The sequence below is a fragment of the Schistocerca nitens genome, chromosome 9 (genome assembly GCF_023898315.1).
Source record: "Schistocerca nitens isolate TAMUIC-IGC-003100 chromosome 9, iqSchNite1.1, whole genome shotgun sequence".
NCBI classification, from domain to species: domain Eukaryota; kingdom Metazoa; phylum Arthropoda; class Insecta; order Orthoptera; family Acrididae; genus Schistocerca; species Schistocerca nitens.
The window spans coordinates 280,051,238-280,069,532 of record NC_064622.1 but is presented as its reverse complement, the minus strand read 5'-3'; the positions used below and the strand labels follow the sequence as shown (position 1 = coordinate 280,069,532).

At 38.2% G+C, this 18,295-nt stretch overlaps 2 protein-coding genes across 4 annotated transcripts in view; one reads left to right on the top strand and one right to left on the bottom strand.

The window, feature by feature from the left end:
• LOC126203195 (dynein axonemal intermediate chain 7-like) overlaps positions 1-18,295 on the top strand; it is a 764,826-nt gene that overhangs the window by 414,022 nt on the left and 332,509 nt on the right. The window lies entirely within an intron of this gene.
• Positions 1-18,295, bottom strand: part of LOC126203194 (toll-like receptor 13) — a 224,740-nt gene that overhangs the window by 154,587 nt on the left and 51,858 nt on the right. For all 3 annotated transcript variants that reach the window (XM_049937436.1, XM_049937437.1, XM_049937438.1), the window contains one exon: positions 4,297-4,968. In XM_049937436.1, coding sequence (XP_049793393.1) covers positions 4,297-4,954 — 658 coding nt within the window. In that variant the 5' untranslated portion in view covers positions 4,955-4,968. The remainder of the gene's footprint in view (positions 1-4,296; positions 4,969-18,295) is intronic.

Here is an 18,295-nt window from a genome sequence, read left to right as displayed (position 1 = left end):
ACCCCTCAGAGCTACCCATTCTCTTTCTACTGTACTTCTTTCCCCCATTCCTGTCAATTGTTCCCTTAATCCCTCCCTGAAACTCTCTACAACCTCTGTTTCTTTCAGTATATCCAGGTTCCATCTCCTTAAATTCCCACCTTTTTGCAGTTTCTTCAGTTTTAATCTGCAGTTCATAACCAATAGATTGCGGTCAGAGTCCACATCTGCCCCTGGAAATGTCTTACAATTCAAAACCTGGGACAGCAGTAATAGTAATAATAATCACCTTTTTTTTACTTGTACCAGTTTCATCTCTAAGTTCTTCTATAATCCCTTTTGTAATATTCACTCTACTGGTTTTGCATCTGATTACTTTCTGGGTTTTCTTTTTTGTTTTAGATTAGAGAAATTGTATTTTAACATTATAGATAAAATGATCTGAATGAAATTCCCCAAATCTCATCAGTTTAACATTCATAATTTCCTTGATACATCTTTTGGATATGGCTGTGTGATCCAAGTGAAATTCTCCTAGATTTGGATTTGGAGGTATCCAATTTTGACTTTTCTTGGTAGTTTGAAAAAATGTGTGAACATCTATTTTAACTAGCATGTTTTACACATATTGACTTTCATCATTTTTGTTTGTTCTAAAGGATGCTAAACACTGATCTATGGTATAATTTAAAATTTCTCTTCCTTCCCAGATAGCACACTGGAGTCACCAAGAAATATTTTAACATTGTTTGTAGATATGTTGGACATTTCAGATCCTAAAAGATCACAAAACTAATTTACTTAATGCAGAGCTGTTTCATTGTTTTCAGTTATGGCAGTTAATAAAGGTATAGCTTTTATTCTTGAAATTTCTTGTTCACGTGAACATTATATCTAATTTTCTCTTAAAATCTGTTATACTATCTACATTTTTTTTTAAACTGCAAACAATGTTCCAGACATTGGCACCTTTTCCATTATTCTTACTGCTGACTTTCCTTTATAAATTCTGTAATGATATATATCAACGAAATTCTGATCTAAGAATTTCATTTCCCGCAGTGCTAAAATTTGTGTGAAGCTCTGTTGTAGAAGTAATTCCAATTTTTTCTGCTTTCCAATTTTCAGAAGAGAATTTACATTTAATATTCCAGAATAGAACTTCTCCTTATTATTATTATTGTTGTGTCATAACATCCCACATACCAAATTAAAAATGCATAGATACACTCACAATTTCACTACATCAGCAACACCGTCCACTGCTTGAAAAAGTTTACCTACTGTGCAAGGAGTTGCTCATGATAGAAGGCTACCAACTTGCTTCATCTACAAGTACATGATCTTGCTGCAATATGAACATATAAAATCTTTTCAAAGTTCAGACTAAATTCATACGACTAAATTTTTGTGAGGTTTAGGCCAAGTACTACTCAGCCTGAGTGCCATGTATTTGGTGATCTTGTACTTATAAAATTGCCTTGTCCATAATTTCTTGATCCATGGGCTGAAGTAGAGTTGAATATCATAGACATGACCTTTGAGGCTTTTTATTGTTTTATGCTTAAATACTTCAAGATGCGAGATAAACTGAGTTCCTATTATCCAAATTTGTCTTAGATTCATTTACTTGCACAGCAATTTTGTAAGTGTTTAAAGTAACATGGATTTGTAGCCTCACTGGTGGCCAGAAACTTATTTTTCTTCGTCGTGCCAGAGTTTGGTAACAAGTTCCGAGATGTTCAATATGGCCCCCTCCAGACACACGAGCAATATCAACCCGATACTCCAACTCGTTCCACACTTTCTGCAGCATATCAGGCGTAACAGTTTGGATAGCTGCTGTTATTTCTCGTTTCAAATCATCAATGGTGGCTGGGAGAGGTGGCCGAAACACCATATCCTTAACATACCCCCATAAGAAAAAATTGCAGGGGGTAAGATCAGGGCTTCTTGGAGGCCAGTGATGAAGTGCTCTGTCACGGGCTGCCTGGCGGCTGATCCATCGCCTCGGGTAGTTGACGTTCACGTAGTTACGGAGAGATAAGTGCCAATGTGGTGGCGCTCCATCCTGCTGAAATATGAATTGTTGTGCTTCTTGTTCGAGCTGAGGGAACAGCCAATTCTCTAACATCTCCAGATACTGTAGTCCAGTTACAGTAGCACCTTCGAAGAAAAAGGGACCAAAAACTTTATTGGGTGAAATGGCACAGAAAACGTTCACCTTAGGCGAGTCACGTTCATACTGAGTCGTTTCCTGCGGATTCTCAGTGCCCCATATACAGACATTGTGACGGTTGACTTTCCCATTAGTGTGGAAAGTTGCTTCATCACTAAACACAATCTTTGAAACGAAAGATTCATCTGTTTCCATTTGAGCAAGGATAAAATCACAGAAATCGATTCTTTTAATCTTATCAGCTGCAGACAGTGCTTGAACCAATTTCAGACGATAAGGTTTCATAACTAACCTTTTTCGTAGGACTCTCCATACAGTTGATTGTGGAATTTGCAGCTCTCTGCTAGCTCTGCGAGTCGATTTTCAAGGGCTGCGAACAAATGCTTGCTGGATGCGTGCTACATTTTCATCACTCGTTCTCAGCTGTCCAGAACTTTTCCCTTTGCACAAACACCCATTCTCTGTAAACTGTTTATACCAACGTTTAATACACCACCTATCAGGAGGTTTAACACCATACTTTGAAATGCACGCTGAACAACTGTCGTCGATTCACTTCTGCTGTACTCAATAACACAAAAAGCTTTCTGTTGAGCGGTCGCCATCTTAGCATCAACTGACGCTGACGCCTAGTCAACAGCGCCTCAAGCGGACAAATGTACAACTAAATGAAACTTTATAGCTCCCTTAATTCGCAGACAGATAGTGCTTAGCTCTGCCTTTTGTCGTTGCAGAGTTTTAAATTCCTAAAGTTGTGGTATTCTTTTTGAATCACCCTGTATATTGTCTCAGGTTCTGAATATGGGAAGTTTCATTTGATACTGTAAAGGAATTTCCTAACCATGAGTTTGGAAAAAAATGTTCATTTTATTGATACCATGCTATCAGAATTGTAAGAACATCATTCTACTGGTTGTTTGTAGATGGAATTAAATTTTTGGATTAACTGAATTCTCTTACTACTGCTTCACAAACTAATAACCAAATGGTCACCTGTCAGCCTAAATTAAGACTCAGTCTGTGCTACCTGCCACCACAGCCTACATTCCACAAAATAATATAGATTAGAAAAAACGTCTGTGTTCTGTTCTCTTCCTGTAAGTAGGTGAATGATGTCACACACCACAGTATCATTACTTCCCAAGATGAACCCAATGTACAGTATCAACAGATTAAATGACCCAAATTTTCTTCTTAAGTAGTGTCACTTCTTAAATTATGCATATACTCAAGAAAAGTTAAATTGTGCAGTTTCAACTGAGATGCAATATCACTAATGTAACATCCTAAATAACATTTAAACTAATGAAACCTACCACCCAGAAATATTTAAACTTGAGAAATGTTGAACAAAGGCTCAGTCTAAGCAAAAATTGGTTCTTTAGAGCAGTATTTATGGATACTGAGAGTGTTTACAAAAATTTTTGCCTGAGTTAATTGAAGTGAAGATTGATTGCTCTGTTACCAAGGCTATCCTGCAGAAACATACAAAAATGCCAGGAAACTTGGTAAGGAAACAGTCACAGACATGTACCATTACTTCAGTTATATGCAAACACATAAAATGAAGTTTTACAATCTGGTACTTACTTTCAGGCAACAGGGCCATTTGCTCATGCTTTGCTCACATTTTGTAGTCCACTGCTATGTTTATGAGTGCAACTTGTAAAACTGTTTAGGTTGTAATAGTGTTATTCATTATTTGCTTTCAGTGTTAGTAACAGTTAATGTACAATTTTAAACGAGGCTCTCTTATTGTAGGGCTTACTCCTCTGAGAAAATCTGAGATGATTTCTCTTGTTTTTATTTCAGTTTATTCTCACTCATTTTGTATATTAGCTAGTTCAAAAGTCTGTAGAAATAGGCTTTGAAATGACCAACTTACATTCATTTCATCCCACATTAAGCACTCCTGTAGACGTTACCAGAAACATTTCCCAAATATCTTCATACAGGTAATAATTGTTACTACCCTCAAGAAATATACTATCTGATAACTACTGCTACATGTAGAAACATATAAATAATTTTCTTTTATAATTTCATATGCAGCTTCAGACATTTTGGAGTGTTATGATTTTATTGCACACTATATTCATTATGTTTATGTAATAGTAAATTAATCAACAGTTACTTACCTTCACATAGTTTGCATAAACTATCATTTGTGGAGGAACATGTCTCACTCAGGTATTTTACCTCTGGATGTCCTTTTGGACATTCATACGGCCATAAATGTGAGCCTGGCTGCAAGGGAACATTTGTAACTGCATCTGTGCTATCTCCTTGGGGCTCTTCAGAATCATCAGCAAAATCAGCCTCTTGATCAGCATCTGGAGGATTGTCCATTTGCTCATCCATAGGCTCATCTGGCTGGTCAGAAGGAGGCTGAACTGGTTGCCCATCTGGGGGTTGATTTGATTGCTCAGATGAAGGTTTATCTTGGTGCTCGTTTTCAGGATGATCTGGTGGCTCAGTTTCAGGTTGATATGGTTGTTCACTTTCAGGGTTATCTGTTTGTTCACTTTGTGGCTGCTGTGACTGCTCAGGTTGAAGTGATTGTTGCGGTTCATTTGGATGCTCGCCATTACCTCCTGCAGTATGACATTTTGTTTTCTTAGAAAACCATATCTGTCCTTTAATGTAACCCCTTAAGTCTATCGCGGAACCTCTGTAATAATGCTGTTGAAATGGTACATTTCCAGCCACTTGTGATGTCAAAACAAGAGCCAAAACTACTCCCAGAATAATGCTGACCCAGGTGTTAATGTTTGTTCTCAAACACATGAGCTGCATTTCAAGTCTTCTCCCTGTGAGGGAAAAAATTAAAACTGATTTGTATATAAGATAAATAACAACATAAATTCAAATTAAGATCATTTTTTGTAGACACTGATAATGAGTGCATTTAATAAATCCCATCAAAATCATTATTAATACAAAATTTTTATTGTATAATACTGAAATACTTTTAAGGGTAACATTATTATAGGTTATGTGTAAGTCAAAAATTAACCTGAAATTTTTCAGGAAACTTATACAAAAGGTTTCTAATTACTTGAAATAAAATCTGAGTGGGTCTGAATGAAATATAAAAATTGTTGGTACTTAATTATGTAAGTAGTTATAAATGTGAAGAAGATGCATATATTTTATAGTATCAAAACAGCACAACAAGCAACTTTATTGTGTGCATTTTAGGTTAGGTACTGTTCTGGTATCATTTTACCCCCTTAATATTTCATTTGCTGTTGCACACCAAAAATGACTGATGTCACACTTTCACGTAAGCCTGAACTACAATGTTATTGTGATGGTCAGTATGTGATATGTATATGTGGGAGGAAGTAATATATATTTATAGACTTGTCTTGAACCACATATTCTTGGAATTTCATTAGTAACTGTTTCTTTAATGCATAACACACTTTTGTAGCATCTCAGGTGGGGAGTTATTTAGCACTTCTGTGAGGCACGTTAATGTATCCACAAAACTATAATAAATTGCACTGCTCCTCTTTGAGACAAATTTAAAATTCATTAGACTAGTGATTCCCTTCCAAGAATCAGCAGCTTGTGCTATGGGTTAATTGCACTTCCTTAGGATTCTTCTAATAAATCTCAGTGTGGCATATGCCTTTGTAATCTTTCTATCTTAAATAATTCAGGATGGGTACTGTGGATATTTAGAAAATGATGTAGCATAATAATAATGTATTTTTTCATATAAACTGGTGTCCAGAATTGAAGCAACAAACCGCTATTTCCCCATCCTGTTTCTAATTCATGACAAACTGTCGAAGATCACCGTACAACCATGTTCTCCATGAAAGATGACATTCCAGTCATTGCACAACCACAACATTGATGACATCAGGGCACCTATCAAATGGGATAGTGTTACATCCACAATCACTGTGTACACAGTCACAGATGGTGCAGACTGGCAGAGAGGAGACATCTACCAGACTCTTTGCTGTAGAGGGCCATAGGAAGAATGGAACCAGGACATACGTAAACTGATGTGCCCTGATGGTTTAATGTGAATTGTTCTGTTGTTTCTTGGATGTGGCAACAGTTTACAGAGAACAAAACTGTATCCCAAAGACCAGGGCAGGTTCAACCATATGTGACATCAGAAACAGAGGACTGTTATTTGGCTGTAAGGGCGCAACAGTTCAGCCTTAGTACTGCATGGAAACTAGCATATGACCTTGAAAAATCTTCTGAATATGTCGTAGCAAGGCAAACAGTGTTTAGAAGGCCTCAACAGATTGGCCTTCATTGTCAGAGACCTGCTGTATGCGTACCTCTGACGCATCTTCACAGAAGGGAATGACTAGAGTGAACTTGTTAACATACCACCTGGACGGTCAAACAATGGGCCAATGTTCTTTCCACAGATGAGTCCCAATTTGGTCTGAAGAGCAATTCTCAATGGATTTGCATCTGGAGGAAATGTGGAACACTATTTTGAGACCAAAATATTGTGGAAAGAGCCCGATATTGAGGAGGATCCCTAATGGTGTTGGCAGAGATTGAATTGAGCACTCAGACACCTCTTCATAAAATTCTGTCAGTGAGTCGGCAAGCATTAACTGCTGTCAGGTATCATGATGAAATCATGGGACCTTATGTGCAGTTTTTGTGAGGTGCTAGGGGCCCAGACTTTGCATTGATGGATGATAATTCTCGACCTCATAAGAGGCACGTGTCCATAGAGAATGTCTGGGAGCATTTTGGAGACAGGTTACATCACGTCGGCATCCACTGACCACTCTCCAAGACTTGTGAGCAGCTCTGCAGGAATAATTGGTGTTATTGCCTCAAAAAGAGAGTGATGACATCATTCACAGCATGCACCATCATTGTCAGGTCTGTATTGCTGCCAGAGGTTGCCACACCCAATATGGAGCACATTAACCAGGTATTGGACTGTTTGTGCAAACCTGTTAAGTTGAAAAAAGCGAAGAACAATTTTGCCTGTCATTACACATGTTGCAGTTGCTTACATCCTGTATTTTTTACATTTTTTCTACTTTACTGTCATCTGTTTATACTGCCCTCTGGCAAAAGAAAAGTAATGTTTCGAAATTTCCCTTTGTTGCTTTAATTTTGGACACCAGTGTATTTAGATACATTGTGTTACACTTGGTCATAGTGAATGTCTTCTGACAGTCTTTGTATCAAGAACTGGTAAGCTCCAAATTTTCCTAAATCTTCCAGCAGTTTTATGGGTTTGGAAAGAAATTTTCATGTGATTATTAAAAGTCCTTGTAATGACTTTTCATTAATGCAAGTTACTAGTAAAACCTGAAGTCACTGATCACCACAACATAATTTTCTGCAATTGTAAAACACTCATCTTAGCACAGGATGAGTTTTGTATGCACCTGCCAATTAATTCTTTTACCTTCCATCTTAACCATGATCAGTGAAATCTTGATACTCCATATAATCTGCAAAACACTGTAATGATGACTATTTCTTCATATTAGGTAAAAACTAGTTATTTGTTTATTTGTTGATCTTTTGATCGCTGTTTAGAGCAATACTGATTATATCAGCATACATTTACATTACAGCTACGGGGTAAATTACAATCTAAGCACATACAGTATTATTTTATGATAGACTTATACATATATGGAAAATAATTAATGAAAACATTGGCAAAACAAACATTTTAATATTAATTTAATTTACTACATATAGGCAACCAATTTCAATTTCTGTTGCAATGGATGAGACATAACAAGAATTTTAAATTTACTTTTCTTCAATAGGTGTAAATCCAGGACTGTAAAGAGGTTAATGAATCAACTCCTGTTTGATGCTGTTAGTGTTCTCAAAATTTTATTGGCTGCATGTAGATTATTGTTGTCATGCAGTGAAATGATGCAGAGATTCAAACGTACCACATCATTTGTTTTCAATTGTTCATTTAAAAAAAAAAATTATTGCTGTACACTGATGAATTGATTGATGTGTTTCAGAACTAAATTAGCAGTATGCCTTTTCTGTAATGAAATACAGTGACCATAACCTTCCCCCAGAAAGATGTCTGGCTGCAATTCAGAGATTTCCATATTAAATAGGTATAAGCCCACTTCATAGACAGCAGTTTTGTCTCAAATTTCACATGCAGAATCCATGTCTGATCACTTGTAACCCTGTATCTGAGGAAACATCCACCTTCCCCTGTGTACTGTAGCAAAAATGTGAAAGGTGAGCCCATTCTGTGGGTTTCATATTCACCATAAAGAGATTTCACCATTCAGCAATTGCAAAGCTCTCTGAAGCCCAATCATATCACAAATCATGAGAAGAATGGTGTTACAATTCCACAGATGTGAATAGACATTTAATCCATATTCTTCACAAATCCATTGGGCCCCTCTAATGGTGATGCACTTCATGTTTGATTGTGCACATCACTTCATCACTCAGAAACATGTGTCACCATTATCACATAGCACAATCACACATTTCCTCCATAAACCTCTCTAATGCTGCACTGAGAATGTCAAGGGCATCTTTTTTCCCCATAAAATGAGTTATTATGTACACTTAGCAGCTGCTGCAATTTTTAGCAGCATTGAGCTTTTCAAACCTTCATCACACAAGGAAAATGTCACAGTAACATTCCCTCTTAGGCTAACGTACATTCCGAGAAGTTCTGTGTCCAGTAGTTGGAAGATAGTGCAGGTAACATCCATCTTCAAGAAGGATACCAGAATTGATCCACAAAACACTGTCCAGTTTTATTAACATTCACCTACTGTACAACCCTAGAACATATTCTAAGTTCAGACATAATGAGCTATCTGAAACAGAATGATCTGCTGCACGCCAACCACAATGTGTTCTGAAAACATTAGTCAAGTGACATTCAACTGATGCTTTTCCACATGACAGTAGGAAAGCCGTAGATCAAGGAATTCTGGTAGCTACAGTACTTCTTGACTTACAAAAAGCATACGACTGAGCACCACACCAAACTTTATTAAGAACAAATTATTATATGGTGTATCAAACAAAATCTGTGATAATAAGGGTGATTTCTTGGTAGGGAGGACCTAGCATTGTAGTATCAGATGGAGTGTCATCGACAGAAGTAGCAGTAATTTCACGTGTCTCAGAGATGTTTTAGGGACTCTTGCAGTTTCTGTTGTGCATTAATGACATGGCAGACAATATGAATAACAACCTCAGACTCTTCAGATGAGGCAGTTTTCATATATCTAAAAACAAAGATGATGTGACTTACCGAACGAAAGCACTGGCAGGTCGATAGACACACAAACAAACACAAACACACACACAAAATTCAAGCTTTCGCAACAAACTGTTGCCTCATCAGGAAAGAGGGAAGGAGAGGGAAAGACGAAAGGATGTGGGTTTTAGGGGAGAGGGTAAGGAGTCATTCCAATCCCGGGAGCAGAAAGACTTACCTTAGGGGGAAAAAAGGACAGGTATACACTCGCGCACTCACACACACACACATATCCATCCACACATATACAGACACAAGCAGACATATCCTGTATATGTGTGGATGGATATGTGTGTGTGTGTGTGCGCGAGTGTATACCTGTCCTTTTTTCCCCCTAAGGTAAGTCTTTCCACTCCCGGGATTGGAATGACTCCTTACCCTCTCCCCTAAAACCCACATCCTTTCGTCTTTCCCTCTCCTTCCCTCTTTCCTGATGAGGCAACAGTTTGTTGCGAAAGCTTGAATTTTGTGTGTGTGTTTGTGTTTGTTTGTGTGTCTATCGACCTGCCAGCGCTTTCGTTCGGTAAGTCACATCATCTTTGGTTTTTAGATATATTTTTCCCTTGTGGAATGTTTCCCTCTATTATATATATATATATATATATATATATATATATATATATATATATATATATACTCCTGGAAATGGAAAAAAGAACACATTGACACCGGTGTGTCAGACCCACCATACTTGCTCCGGACACTGCGAGAGGGCTGTACAAGCAATGATCACACGCACGGCACAGCGGACACACCAGGAACCGCGGTGTTGGCCGTCGAATGGCGCTAGCTGCGCAGCATTTGTGCACCGCCACCGTCAGTGTCAGCCAGTTTGCCGTGGCATACGGAGCTCCATCGCAGTCTTTAACACTGGTAGCATGCCGCGACAGCGTGGACGTGAACCGTATGTGCAGTTGACGGACTTTGAGCGAGGGCGTATAGTGGGCATGCGGGAGGCCGGGTGGACGTACCGCCGAATTGCTCAACACGTGGGGCGTGAGGTCTCCACAGTACATCGATGTTGTCACCAGTGGTCGGCGTAAGGTGCACGTGCCCATCGACCTGGGACCGGACCCACTGGTGATCGTCGAGGGGACACTGAATAGTGCACGGTACATCCAAACCGTCATCGAACCCATCGTTCTACCATTCCTAGACCGGCAAGGGAACTTGCTGTTCCAACAGGACAATGCACGTCCGCATGTATCCCGTGCCACCCAACGTGCTCTAGAAGGTGTAAGTCAACTACCCTGGCCAGCAAGATCTCCGGATCTGTCCCCCATTGAGCATGTTTGGGACTGGATGAAGCGTCGTCTCACGCGGTCTGCACGTCCAGCACGAACGCTGGTCCAACTGAGGTGCCAGGTGGAAATGGCATGGCAAGCCGTTCCACAGGACTACATCCAGCATCTCTACGATCGTCTCCATGGGAGAATAGCAGCCTGCATTGCTGCGAAAGGTGGATATACACTGTACTAGTGCCGACATTGTGCATGCTCTGTTGCCTGTGTCTATGTGCCTGTGGTTCTGTCAGTGTGATCATGTGATGTATCTGACCCCAGGAATGTGTCAATAAAGTTTCCCCTTCCTGGGACAATGAATTCACGGTGTTCTTATTTCAATTTCCAGGAGTGTATATATATATACAAAGATGATGTGACTTACCAAATGAAAGTGCTGGCAGGTCGACAGACACACAAACAAACACAAACATACACACAGAATTCAAGCTTTCGCAACAAACTGTTGACTCATCAGGAAAGAGGGAAAGACGAAATGATGTGGGTTTTAAGGGAGAGGGTAAGGAGTCATTCCAGTCCCGGGAGCGGAAAGACTTACCTTAGGGGGAAAAAAGGATGGGTATACACTCGCACACACACACATATCCATCCACACATATACAGACACAAGCAGACATATTTAAAGACATATTTCAAGACTCTTTGTCTGTTGACTCATCAGGAAAGAGGGAAGGAGAGGGAAAGACGAAAGGATGTGGGTTTTAAGGGAGAGGGTAAGGAGTCATTCCAGTCCCGGGAGCGGAAAGACTTACCTTAGACATATTTAAAGACTTACCTTAGACATATTTAAAGACTCTTTGTCTTTAAATATGTCTGCTTGTGTCTGTATATGTGTGGATGGATATGTGTGTGTGTGCGAGTGTATACCCGTCCTTTTCTCCCCCTAAGGTAAGTCTTTCCACTCCCGGGACTGGAATGACTCCTTACCCTCTCCCTTAAAACCCACATTCTTCCGTCTTTCCCTCTCCTTCCTTCTTTCCTGATGAGTCAACAGTTTGTTGCGAAAGCTTGAATTCTGTGTGTATGTTTGTGTTTGTTTGTGTGTCTGTCGACCTGCCAGCACTTTCATTTGGTAAGTCACATCATCTTTGTTTTTAGATATATTTTTCCTACGTGGAATGTTTCCTTCTATTATATATATATATATATATATATATATATATATATATATATATATATATATATATATATATATATATAAAGGCTGTACAATTATCCACTCAGTATGGTAAAATTTCAAAGTGGTGCAAAAATTGGGGACTTGCTCTAAATGCACAGAAATATAAAACTGTGTACTTCAGAACAACACAGAAAAGCAGTATCCTATGGATATTAAATCAGTAAGTCCAACTGGAATCAATCGACTCAGACAAATATGTGGACGTAGCAATTTGTGGGTATATGAAATGTAATGATTACAAAAGCTCAGTTGTAGGTAAAAGTGGTGGCAGACTTCAGTTCATTTGCAGGAAACTGAGTAAATGTAGTCAGTCTACAAAGGTAATGCTCATAAAACACTTGTGCACCCCATCTTAGTATATTGGTATAATGGATGGGACACATACTAGAGACCATTAACAGGGGATATTGAATGTCTACAAAGAAGGCCACACAACCGATCGTAGTTTTATCTGATTCATGGGGGTGCATTACAGAAATAATGAAAAACCTGAATTGGTTGATGATTGAAGATAAAGGCTAACCATCCTGCTAAAGCCTACTTACATAGTTTCAAGAATGATATTAATTGATGAATCTAGAGAAATAGTTCAGACCACCCTGTAGGGACTGCAAGTATGAAGTTAGACAAATAACAGCAAGAACGTAGGCATTTAAGCTACCATCCTCCCATACTTCATACACATTTGGAATGGGAAGAAATGCTAATGCACGTTACAATGCTAAGTACCTTCTTCTGTGGACTTCACAGCAGTCTGCAGAATATTGATGTAAATGTAGTTACACATTGGCACAAAGAAGATGTTTTTATGTAACATGAAATTTATATGGCTTGTGTCATGGTGCAGACAATATAGATGTAACTGTTTAATGTAGATCACTGTGAGGAGTCTAAAGGAATTTAATGGCAAGATTTTGTTGTTGATGATGACAGTGGTGGTCAAGATGAGAGAGAATGAAATTTTGAGCTAGCATGCCATGTTTTCCACTCCTCATGAATCAAGTAGGCACAGAACTTAACAGACCCACTCAATATATTTTCTAAATTTCTTTTCCTTTCTGTATACATCTGTGTTGCCTACATACAGCCTGAGAGATCTATGAATGTTATCTGGAAGCCCATACACACCATGTGTAAAAGAGGCATTCAAATATTTATTTTGCCCGTACCTTACATCACTGTTTCAAGGTGAAGTCTACAGCCACAAACTAGGACATAGATTTTACTGCAAGAAGGCAGTAGTATTTATGTTTGCTATAAACTCTTAGCTGAAGTGATGGCAGAAACCATGCTGAGCATGTTAACATGAAAAGTGAGATCACGGGAACATTACTTCAGTAACGTATGCTTATATGGCCACACTTGGTGCTGCCTCTCTGGCAGCAGATAATCTCTTTTCCTACCATTAATATCCTTTATGGAAAGTGCATTTCTACAGAAAAGATGAAAATTTGTATAAATTCATCATTAAAGTGCAAGATAAGTCATAAAATGCTATCAGACAATGTCAGATAATAATCAGGTTCGTTAGTGAATATGCAGATAAATCTACTTTAGTTGAAATGAACTGATACAGACAAATTTTCATTTTCTGAAAAAATAATTTTTTAATTTTGTTCAATGCTATTCACAATGGAGTCAAAGGAAATGGCTATTGTTGAAAATTCATTACAAAATGCAGTATACCAAGATGTCAGATATCCAAGTTTCACAACAGTTGAAGGTAACGCGCCAGTTCGTGAACTGGCCAATGTCTACCAAAACAATGCGCAAGGAGGTTGGTGTCCCACTGTCAAAAAAGGTTGACACTGGTAATATAACTAATCATGATGTCACTTTTATGTTGCTCAATGAGACAATTTCTCAGTTCTCACCGGGAAACATTTTTTTTTTTTTTTTTTTTCAAATAGTGAAACTGAAGCGCGCAACAATGAAACTTCCCTTGTTAATTTGCTCATGATGTTGCAAACGCAAGAATAGGAAACAGTTCATAAAAGCAATGTAAATACTAGTGAGACAAACAATTAGACACAACTCATGCAACTAATAACACAACAGTTTACAAAACAACAGGAATATCAGGAAAGTGTAACACAGCAACTTAAAGATGTAACACAACAGTTTACAAAACAACAGGAATTTCAGGAAAGTGTAACACATCAACTTAAAGAAAATATAGAACAACAGTGTACAACGCAAAATCAGGCATTTAATCATTTCAAGAATAGTATTAGTCAACAGTTCCATGATGTGAGAAAACTATACACACTGAATTATCTGACACGAACTATTCGGGAAGTTGACAGAGCTAGGTAAACAACTAAAACAATAAATAATTACTGATATATCCTGCAATATAACTATGTTAATGGAAAGAGTCTCATCCACAGACAATAAATAGGAACAACTTGCAGGTGAGGTACAAAACCTTAGTGAAGCATATCCTCAAATTCAGGAGATGCAATCCCAAGCAGATGTGTGGGTAAAAATTGTGAGAGATGCAATCAGCGAGCTGCAAGATGTATGCAAAAACTCTAAAAGTCTAAAAGTAGGCCAGTTAAGTTTCGAGTCAAAATTGCCAAAAAACAAAGAGATAAGATACGTGCAGATGTAAAGGAAATAACTGAAAAAGTTGAAGCCTGGATGCTGGGTAAGGGCAGCACCCTTGCTGAAATGATAGTGTCAGAGTGCAAAATTTATGTAGATGCTGTAGAAAAAGCTTTAAAGGAGAAAGAAAGTCAGCTTCTAGCTAAAACAGATTCAGGTTTAAAGGAAGCAGAGGAAAGGTTACGAGGCAGTGTTGCTAAAACTAGTGACATTCCAAAACAACATTTGACTGAAAACAAACTCATGCTTTTTGAGAAGTTAGATACTTTCACTGGTTACCCACAACATGGGGCTAGCCCATTGCAGGAAAATAGTGATGGTAGCAGAATGCAACAACACTTACAGCTGTAGCTATTGAGCACACATAATTTCTATGACCTACGCCACAAGCGAACACAAAAACACCTGTCACTGACAGTGCGGCGTGTTTGTCAACATTATTTGCAGATGAGGGATTACTTAGGCATCAACAATTTCCATTGACAATTTCCAGTATTTAGCTCTGAAGGGAAAAGAACAAACCCGATGGTCTTTATCATAGAATTTTGAAATGTTTTACTTTGTACCTGGACTGAAGCCCAGAAAATTAAATTTGTTGTTGGATACACACAGGGTGATGTTCTGCTGTGGGCTAAGGACATGGGAGAATGTTGCCAGTAATATGAACAGTTTGAGAGAGCCTTTCTGGATAAATATTGGTCTGTGACCATACTAGAGAAGCTCAGACATGAAGTACTCAACCCAGCTCCATCCAATAGCAAACACGGAAGCTTAAGCGGCTGTGTTGAAAAATATTTGAATAAAACCAGATACAGGATGAACCTCTTTCTCAAGTAGATGTGCTGAAAATTTTTAAGAGCCATTTTCCTGCCCACATTAGGGAAAAACATTACCATTCTGGAACATGACACCGAATGCTTTCTATTTGTACTGGACTCAACAGATTTGATATATGAAGAGAGGCCAGTACAACCCAAGCCTGTTAATACACAATTAGTCCTACAGATATTTACAGACTAACAAGTAAACAACAGATTCATAGTACAACAGGGATGGCACCCTTACCCCACACAGACCTATGGTGATGGCAACGGTAATCACAACAACAATGGACAAAGCCATAAATTCAAGGGTGGATATAAAAGAAATGTGCACAAATTTAACAAAAACAACTACAATGGGCAAGCAGCATATGGCAAGCCTCTACAATATGTACAGCTACCAGCAATAATCAACCAATGACATGGTAAACACAAAACAATACCAGACAGACGAATAATCCACAGACAGTGGAATTTGGCCAGCAAAGTAATGCACATATGCCAAATAATGCACAAAAGCAAAGAGAATTTCAGTCATGAGCCTCATAGGATATTACTTGGCAAAATCAAAACACCAACAGTCCATATAGTACAAGTTATGTCTAACCCAGTGACCAGTGATAACGTGATGCTGGAAAACATGAACTGGTCATGGCAGGCCCTCATTCTGTGACCGAGGAGAGTGGGAGCACGAGCTTGATCGACACTTGCTTTATCGGATACAATCATGATAGCGATGTGAAACATGATCTGTATCAAAGTAATGAGGATACACAGAAAAGCTTGACTGAGAGCAGGTACAATCTACTATTAAAGCCAAAATATTTGACCTTGATGTACCCATTGTGCTCAACACAGGTGCTACAACTAATTTGATGTCACAGGTATTCTTTCAAGAACTGAAGAAACATGGACATATACCCACACTGCCAGTGCAAAATTGCAAGGTACAAATTTCCACTGGCCAGAAATTGAAAGGAGTCAAAATACAAACCTTAATTTCCATGCAATTAGGACAGTTTTCTGTATAATGCAATTTTTTGATAGCAGAGAAATTAATAGTTGATTGTTTAATTGATGTGGATAAATGTAGGACACACCAAGTACAAATTGATACAGGAAATGGCTAATGACATTTCACTGTAAAAAATTAAAAAAAATTAAAAAAAATAAAATAAAATAAAATAAAAACCATTATATGTAATGGACCTAATCAGGTTACTCACAACTTTGAAGTTCAGTTGGTAAATCCCACAGTTATGTTTGTCAACACATACGGTAATGAACAGTTGGCAGCAAAAGAAGTAAATGTTAGCACAATAAGCTCAAAGATAAGTGAATCAAAGTGCTTGTCTCAAGAACAGCAAGCAGAACTTAGGGAACTGATACTTGCTTACATATGCGCATTTGAAAAAAGACCAGGTTTCATTAAGGATTTTGTCTACAAAATGAAAGTATACCCTCACGAAACTTTTTGCTCTACCTCATATGCTATACCATGGACAAAGAGGGAAGCAGTAAGAAAAGATATTAACAGGATGCTTTAATGGGGCATAATACAACCATCATTTTCTCCCTTATTGTAGTTCTATTTTGGCTGTGAGTGAGCCAGATGGCAAGGTGTTCTTGGTCCTCTACACATGTAACATTAATAAGACTATTGTCCCAGTCCAAACACGCCCAGACAATTTAGAGGAACCTTATGAAATTCCATGATACTAAATTTCTTACTATAATCAACCTCCAGTCTTCATATTGGCAATAAAACTACACGAAGAAAGTTGTTGGAAGTATACTGCCTTCATATGTGAGGGTGGGGGGGAGGGGGTGGGAGGGGGGGGGGGGGAAGGTCCGAAATTCAAGTATTACCATTTGGATTGAATGTAAGTGCAGGTGTATTATGTCTGCATTGGACAGAGTGCTAGGGCATGAACTTTTGAGTAAGGTAATAGTATACTTGAACAACCTTTTAGTCACTGAACACACTTGGGTAGAACATTTAAGATTGACTGAACAAGTATTGAGCCACTTTTCCAAATATGGAGTAACAGAAAATCTCTAGAAATCTAATTTTGGACAAGATAAGGTAAAATTTTTGGGACACTTAATTTCTTCAGAAGGCAGATTGAAAGACCCTTAAACACTTGATGCCATTAGGAACTGCCCTGTTCCTCAAAACAAGGGACAATTAAAGGCATACTTAGGCCTAACTTCATTTTTCAGAAAATTCATCCATAACCAACTTATGAACAGTGATGCTTTACTCAATCTTCTCTGGAAAAACAGGCCTTGGTTATGGGACAAGCACTGTCAAAACAATTTTGAGAACATCAAACAAGCATTATTAAATGCTAATATTTATCTCAGCCACACATGAAGAAGAATTTTTGTTTAAGCACTGAAGCATCTTCTCAAGGTTTGGAGGCATGGCTTCTTCAAATGGTGGAAGAAGAAGGATACCTCATCCCAAAAGTAATTAGCTTTGGCAGCCACACCTTATCTGAAGCTGGACATTCGTCTTCAGTTACGGAGTTGGAGGGTTTTGCTGTAATTTGGTCCTTTAAAAATTTTGAATATATCCTTTGGAGTAAACACATATCAGTCCCTATCAGTTTTGTTAACTTGTAAATTACTACACCAACAGATAGCCATGTGGTGCATGTATCTTCAATGATTTGATTTTAAAACAGTATACATAAAAGAAAACTAAAACATAATAGCTGATGCTCTTTCTCAATTACCACAATACTTAGAGGAATTCAATGATCTCTAAGAGCAGGAGGTGAAATAAGAGCTGTGTTGATGGAAGGCAAAACACTCTGGCCATACTATGTCCATATGTGTAAACAGATGGAGTAATTAGAGCAGGAAGACAAACACTGGAGTAAGGTAAGAGTGAAACTTATGTAAAATGGTGATGAAAAGTTAAAAAGGTTTTTCACTATTCATGAA